The 7,887-nt window shown below is 45.4% G+C and overlaps 1 protein-coding gene across 1 annotated transcript; it reads right to left on the bottom strand.

The window, feature by feature from the left end:
- Positions 1 to 1,138: 1,138 nt before the first annotated feature.
- LOC120287482 lies at positions 1,139 to 2,758 on the bottom strand. The gene is made up of 2 exons (XM_039300294.1): positions 2,361 to 2,758; positions 1,139 to 2,045 (listed from the first exon to the last, which is right to left on the bottom strand). Exons 1-2 carry the CDS (start codon positions 2,756 to 2,758, stop codon positions 1,139 to 1,141), a joined length of 1,305 nt encoding a protein of 434 aa, XP_039156228.1.
- Positions 2,759 to 7,887: the final 5,129 nt, after the last annotated feature.

The raw sequence follows: 7,887 nt of genomic DNA, 5'->3' as shown, positions 1-7,887 counted from the left end.
TTGAAACACAAATAGATATGCGTGTATGTGACATATGTCTAATATCTATGATGTATGTATAATGCCATGAGACTCGGATTGTGCATGAAGTGGCTCCTCGACCTTGATTTCAATCATGGAAAGTTTTTCTTGACTGCATCGGTGTTTACAAGTCTAGGCAATTCACTGCCATCCATTTCAACTAAAATCAAAGCACCACCAGGCAGAATCTTCTTAATGACATACGACCCTTCGTAGTTCGGTGTGAATTTTCCACGAGGGTCTGGTATAATCAGAAGCACTTTCCTCAGCACCAGGTCATTGACTTCAAAGTATCTAGGACGCACCCTTCGATTGAAGGCTTTTGCAACTCGTCTCTGATAGCATTGTCCATGACATACAGCTTGTAATCTCTTCTCATCGATCATGTTTAACTGCTCATGCCTTCGTTGCATCCACTCAGTCTCATTGAGCGTAGATCGGGAAAGGACCCTTAGAGAAGGAACTTCGACTTCAATAGGCAAGACTGCCTCCATCCCATACACGAGTGAAAAAGGAGTTGCCCCTGTGGAGGTGCGGATAGAAGTTCGATACGCCATTAGCGCGTAAGGGAGTCTATCGTGCCAATCACGATAATTTTCGGCAGTTTTTTATAAGATTTTCTTTATGTTCTTGTTCATCGCCTCCACTACTCCATTCATCTGAGGATGGTACGGTGATGAGTTCAAATGCTTAATTCGAAACTCACTAAACAAACCATCTACGACTTTGTTGTTCAAATTAGTGTCATTGTCGGTAATGATCGCCTCCGACACCCCGTAACGAGCGACAATGTCGCGTCGAATGAACTTCTCCACATTCTTGGCAGTAACATTAACATACGAATTGGCCTCGATCCACTTGGTAAAATAGTCTATCGCCGCCAGGATAAATCGATGCCCATTTGAAGCTTTGGGGTTAATGGGCCCAATCATGTCAATTCCCCACATTGAAAAGGGCCAGGGTTGAGACGTTTGGTGAAGTTCATTTGGAGGGGCATTTATCCTATCTCCATAAATCTGGCACTAGTGACACCGTTGTACATGATGAATGCAGTCAGACTCCATGGTCAACCAATAATAATCGAGTCACATGATCTTTCTCACCAAGAAGTGTCCATTCATATGGGGCCACACTCCCCTTCATGTATCTCCTTCATCAAACGGTCGGCTTCTTTAGCGTCGACACACCTTAGCAATGTCGAGTCGAAGGACCTTTTGTAGAGGATATCTCCACTGGCGAAGAATTTCAATGCTAACTTTATTAAATGCTTTATGTCTGCTGCTTCACTTCCTTCGGGGAATTCACCATTCTGCAAATACTTCAAGATGTCGTGGTACCAAGGCTGTCCATCCGGTTCTTCCTCAATCGTCATGCAATAAGCTGGGCGCCTAAAGATTTCAATTCTTAATGGTTCAATGTCCAAGCCTCCAGCTACTTGTAACATTGAAGACAAGGTAGCTAGGGCATCATCGAACTGATTTTGAGACCTTAGCAAGTATTCAAATGCTATTTCTTGGAATTCTTCCGTCAACTCCCCCAGGAACTCATGATACGGAATCAATTTAGAATCTTGTGTTCGCCATTCGCCTTTAGTCTGTAAGATGATAAGGGTTGAATCACCGTAAACTTGCATCTTTCGGATCTTCATGTCAATAGCAGCTTGGAGATCGAGAATGCACGCTTCATATTCGGCAATATTATTCGTGCAAGGGAACATCAATTTAGCGGCAACAGGGTAGTGCTGACCATATGGGGAGATAAGAACTGCCCTGGTACCCGACCTAGCTAAATTAATTGCACCATCGAAGTACATCGTCCATTTGTCGCTTGATACAAGTAAAATTCGCTCCTCTGCATCACTACCCTCATCAGATGCCCTGGACCTCTCGGAACTTTCTGCCAACATGTTTGCTATGGCGCGACCTTTAATGGACTTCTGCCCCAGGCTTTGAACATCAAACTCTGAAATTAAGATTTGCTCATTGGCCAACTTGCCAACCAGTGCCGGCTTCTCCAAGAGGTACCTAATGGGATCATTTTCGATCATCAACAAGATTTAGTTATTGAGTGTGTATTGCCGCAACCTGTGCAAAACCCAAATCAAGGCCACGCAAGTTCTCTCAACTTATGTGTAGTTCATCTCGGAAACGGTAAACTTCTTACTCAAGTAATATATCGCGCATTATCTCCCGTCATTTGGTCTTTTCTATGCTAACATGGCTCCCAATGATTCGTCATGTATGGTCAAATACAAAATTAGGAGAATTTTAGGGAGAGGGGGTACTAAGATTGGTGCGTGAGTGAGATAGTGTTTTATCTTCTCGAAGGCACCCTGACACTTGATATCCCACTCAATCTTTGCATTCTTTTTCAGGAACTTGAAGAATGGCTTCGTTGTTTCAGACAACTGACAAATGAACCTCGCCACATAATTGAGCCACCCCATCAGGCTGTGGACTTCCTTGGTGGTGGTCGAGGATCGTAAATCACAAATAGCCTTAACCTTTGATGGATCAATCTCTATGCCATTGTTACTAACCATGAACCCTAACAGCTTCCCCGATCTCGTCCCAAAAACGCATTTTGTGGGATTGAGACATAGCTTGAATTTCCGAAGACGTTTGAACAGTTTTTGCAAGACTCCAACATGGTCCTCACCTTGTCTTGACTTTGCAATCATATCATCCACGTATATCTCGATCTTCGTGTGCATCATGTCATGAAACAACGTGACCATGGCCCTTTGATACGTTGCCCCAACATTCTTTAGACCGAAAGGCATCACTTTGTAGTAGAAAGTTCCCCAAGGAGTTATGAATGATGTTTTGTTCCTATCCTCCTTCTTCATACAGATTTGATTATATCCAGAAAAACCGTCCATGAAAGAGAATAACTCAAATCCTGCCGTGTTGTCAACCAAGACATCGATATGCGGGAGTGGAAAATCATCTTTGGGGCTTGCTCGATTTGGATCACAATAGTCAACACATACCCTGATTCGCCCATCTTTCTTCATTACAGGTACAATATTTGCTACCCAATCAGGATAACGTGTTACCTCGATAAAATCTACTTTCAGCAGCTTCATTACTTCTTCTTCGATCTTCTTGGACAACTCTGGTTTAGTTCTCCTGAGTCTTTGCTTCTTGGGTGGCATATCAGGATCTGTTGGCAAAGCATGTTCCATAATTTCGGGGTCCAATCCCGGCATGTCGGCATATGTCCAGGCGAACACATCTTGATATTCTTTCAAAATATTAGTTGTCTTTTTCGCCTCTGACTCTGAGAGACATGCCCCGATCCTTACTTCCCTGACATTCTCTGCATCACCTAAATTTATGGTGATTGTTCGTTCTTCTATCAACGGCTTCGATCCTTCATGTCGATTCCATTCGCGTTCAATCCCCTTCTGATCGCCATCGCCGATGTCATCGAAACCTGAGAGACTTTCTTCATGCACATCCGAGTCATATGCATTATGATTATGCATAATGTAATGCCTAAGATGCGATGAGATGAGTTAGAGCAATGTCAACAATAAAGATGATGCATGTCGTTTTCCGAAGAATTTTTGAAGTATTTTTGTAAAAGTTTCAAGAACTCATCCTCATATCCTCGGATTTCCTCGTCCTTGTAAGGCAGTCAAAGAAGGGAGCATGTGGAGACCTAGGCCTCAATGACCACCATAGGACTAGTTTGATGTGCCTCCACATGTCCTTAATAAAACATGTGTCTATTTTATTAAATAAGGAAAAATAAGGCCATATTTTAACACACACCACCCTCGACCAACGGCACATGATCGGGTTGACCATAGCTCACATTACAAATGACATAAACGGGAAATAAAGAAAGAAAAACTACGAGATCCCACGTAGGGGAGAAGACATAAAACAAAATACTAGGCTAGACGAGAACCGCCCTACTCTGAAGGGACATCCATGACTTCAGAGGACTCAGCTTCCTCGCATGCCAGGATGGTGCCTATGACGTCTTCCTTGAATAGCTCAGTCACACCATAGATGTCCCTCTCTTCCTCAAATAACATCCTTGGAAATCCTGAAAACGTTTCTTCCAACAACGGGTGAAACGGGCCTTGATCGCCCTCACCCTCCTCGATTTGGGCACTACGTTCACTCCAATCTCTATACCCACCTTGGCCTCCTCAGGCATTTCGGCCTCTCTACCTTCCACGGCTCCCTCGGTTGCCACGACCACCTTGCTCGCTACGACCTTCTCGCCCCTCAACATATCCTAGGCCTCTCCTCTTCGAGTTTTTATGAGCTTAAATGGGCTTTCGCACACCCTGACCGTGTGATCCAAGGCCCTCTCCAGGATTACACCCGCTTGCCAGCATAACCTTTCCCGTAGCTATGGCCGACTTAAACAATTTATGAGCCTTTGTGAAGGACCCTACAGGCACATGGACCATAGATACCAGCTCGAAGGTTTGAAAGCTGGATTCCTCGGTATACTCAGGCTCCACATAGGGGATGGTTGTCTCGTGGTAGATCTTGAAGTCGGGTTCTCCATGGACCGTGATAAGCCTGTTGTTCACCACAAATCGTACCTTCTGATGGAGGCTAGAGGCAACAACACCCGTTGTGTGGATCCATGGCCTCCCTAGCAGAAAATTAAAAGCGCTTGGTATATCTAACACCTGGAACACGGCTTGGATAAGTACAGGGCCAATCAGCAGCTCAAGTTCAATTTCCCCTATCACCTCTTTCTTCATCCCATCGAAAGCCCGCACGATTGACTTGCTAGTATGGATTCTCCCAAGATCAATGCCAAGATGGTGGAGAGTAGCCAACGGGCATATATTGAGCACCGAACCGTTATTGATCAATACTCTACAAACAAGAGTGCTTTCATGCTTCACCGAGATGTGTAACGCTTTGGTATGATTAGGACCATCGGGAGGAAGATCTTCATCAGTAAAGGAGATTTGGTCTTTCAGTAGAACGGCCCCAACAAACTCCTCCAATTGGACTTCATCGATTGACTCTGGTACGTGCACCTCATTAAGGACTTTCAGCAAGATATCCCCATGCTTCTCGGAAGATTTGAATAATTCCAAGAGGGAGATTTGAGCTGGCAACTTTCGAAGTTGATCCACCACGTTGAACTCACTGGACTTTACTACAGCCAAAAATTGCTTTGTCTCCTCCTTGGTCACGGCCTTCTTTTCTACTCCCTTATCAGGTACGTAACAGCGGCCTAATCGCGTGACAGCATCTACCTCATTTGTTCCATAACCCCAAGGTACAGCGTTGGGATGGGAGGATACTCTAGCATTATCACTCCATCTTTCTCCTAGGGAGGCAATTCAATCGTGATCGGCGTTGCGTTCCCTCCCGTGACTTTGATTGCTGACATCTCCTCAATCATAAGGTCGATCACCATGGGTTCAGCGATTCCCGTCTCGATATCGTCGGCGGGCTCTTCATCAGATAGTTCAATCACCATTAGGGTTATCATAGCTATCACCCCTTCCTCGTACAAAGCTAGGGTCTTCAAAATCCCAAGCATAACCTTCCTCGCTCGAGACATACTAGCAAAGTTGCATAAAGATGAGCAGAATGACGATGGCATTATCACGATTACGACCCTCTCTTCCTCTTCTCTGCATCGAATTATTCCCATGGCTACCATCCTGCGGACGCGGTTTAGTTTTTCTTCTAGGGTCGCATCCTCCTGACCTCCATAGTATCCCACTAGCACTAAGGACTCATACAACTGGGAAGCATCCACCACTAGAGGCTGTTGACTCGCCCACGTGTCCTCGGAAATTGAGTTCACTCCCCCTGCATGATTTAATAGGGGGTTCTGTTGCACATTAGGCTAAGCCTCCCTGAAAGTCAAGATCTTCTTGTCTAGAAGCTGTTGAATTTTATATTTCAGCACATTGCAATTATCTACATCATGCCCCACTTCTCCCATGTGGTATTCACAGGTCTTGGTCATATCGAAATTGGCGAACCTCGGGGGATTGTCTCTTGGCACCTCCTTCGCAACCATCCTCTTTTCAAGGAGCATGGACAAAAGCTTTGACAGCAGGCGTGGTAGTGGGGAAAATTCCTTTCAAAAGGGCCTCTTGTTGTTATCATATGCTCGTGATGAGCTACCTTGAACCATCATAGACTTGTGCGCGGGTGTTGCGGACGGTTAAGGGAAAGGCGGCCCTTGCACAAGCGCTACTTCAACTGCGGCCTCCTTATCTTTTCTTGCAAGGAATTTCTTCGTGCCTCCGATTGAAAACTTTCCCTCAACCATTGCCCACTCGACCCCTTCACCCACCTCAACTAGTTGTGAAAATGTCTGGCAACCCGAGAACACTAACCCTTGGAAATATTCAAAGGGCAATGTCTTGAGGAACAGTTGCTTCATCTCCCTCTCATTCAAGACCGACTTCACTTGTGAGGCCATAGTCCTCCATCTTTGTGCGAAGGCCTTGAACAACTCATTCCTCTTTTTCTCGATACGAGTCAACTCTTCCCTCGTGGGGGCGAGCTCGGTGTTAAACCGGTATTGCTGCAAGAACTCATTGGTTAAATCGTCCCAACTAATGAATTCTTCAATGTCCAGTGCAATGAACCACGTCAGGGCAATGCCTTCCAAGCTATCTTGGAATGTGTGTATGAGGAATGGTACATTGTCAGCGTAGTGAGCCATTTTCCTCATGTAATACCTAAGGTGGGTCCTTGGGCATCCCGTTCCGTCATACTTTCTTGTGAACTCAAGCTCTTGGAAATTCTCAGGAAAGCTCGTCTTGGTGTATGGAGATAACCTATCAGCTCCTTTCAGCTCGTAACCTTGCAAGACACATAGTCGCTCCTCCATCTTTGCCAAACATTTTTCCTTTGGAGGAGGATCCAAATTGACGATGATTGGCATGACGGAATGAGCTTCTCCGGCAATTTCTTTCCCGAGAAGATCAGCAACGTGCGTGCCTCCCGTCGATGGGGAAGCATGTCCTGATAACGTAGGAGTGGATGTTCCAATGACAGCTACAGCAGGGGGCTCTTTAAGCTTCTGACTTATTTCAAGCATCATTGCGGTGAGTTGGGCCAGCTGGTCCTCCATCTTGGCCATGCGCACGTTGGTGTCATCGTTCTCCATTCTGACTTTTGCGCGCGTGCAAATCGGGGATCTTCGCTTGGCCGTGTCAACAATCAATAGAAGACAATCGATCTATTAGTACCTAAAGCAAAGGTAGATAAGCATATATAAGTACAAGTAATAATTAGGTGGTCGGCCCACGATAAAGATCTAATCGCCCTAATTTGCTCGTTTCATTAAAAGCCAGGTTGCCACATGATACAAGAAAAAACGCAAAAAAAAAAAAAAAACCCTTAAACAACAAAGCTATTTCAAAGACGAAAAGACATTCTCCTAACTCCTAATTTTCAACATCAAGACTCAAGAGAAACTCCTTAATATTGCAACGTATGTGAATATGGTCCTGCTACATATTGTGCTTGACTCAATCTAACTAATGAGGACAGCTTTCGCTTGTGGCAGCTCCACTAACTCGGGTTAACTTCGAAGCACACTCCTCGGCTTCCTCGAGCTCCCTCTTGAGGCGCTTGATCTTGGCTCGGTGGGTGATCTTCAATGGCACTTCAGGAATCTTCGGGCGGAGGCTCTCTGGGATTTTGTGCCTAAGGATGTACTCCTTCGAGGCATAATATGTCTTCTCTTGCCCCTCCAACTCTTCTTCAAGCCATATCAACTTCCGGGGGTGGCACATATCCCACATCGACTTGACCAACACGACGGAGTCTTCATGGTCTTGGCATCCGTCAGGGAAGTCTATCCTGAGCGGGTCCTCCTGGATCGCCGGCGGAAGCTGTTGAATCTCTT

The sequence above is a fragment of the Eucalyptus grandis genome, chromosome 8, assembly GCF_016545825.1.
Source record: "Eucalyptus grandis isolate ANBG69807.140 chromosome 8, ASM1654582v1, whole genome shotgun sequence".
Lineage (NCBI taxonomy): Eukaryota > Viridiplantae > Streptophyta > Magnoliopsida > Myrtales > Myrtaceae > Eucalyptus > Eucalyptus grandis.
The sequence above is the reverse complement of the archived record's forward strand: the minus strand, read 5'-3'. Positions and strand labels throughout refer to the sequence as shown.

Coding starts and splice junctions, on each gene's coding strand:
- LOC120287482 (XM_039300294.1), bottom strand. CDS start 2,758: ATGGTCACGTTGTTTCATGACATGATGCACACGAAGATCGAGATATAC. Junction 2,046..2,360: donor AAGATTGAGTGGGATATCAA/GTGTCAGGGTGC, acceptor TGATCCCATTAG/GTACCTCTTGGAGAAGCCGG.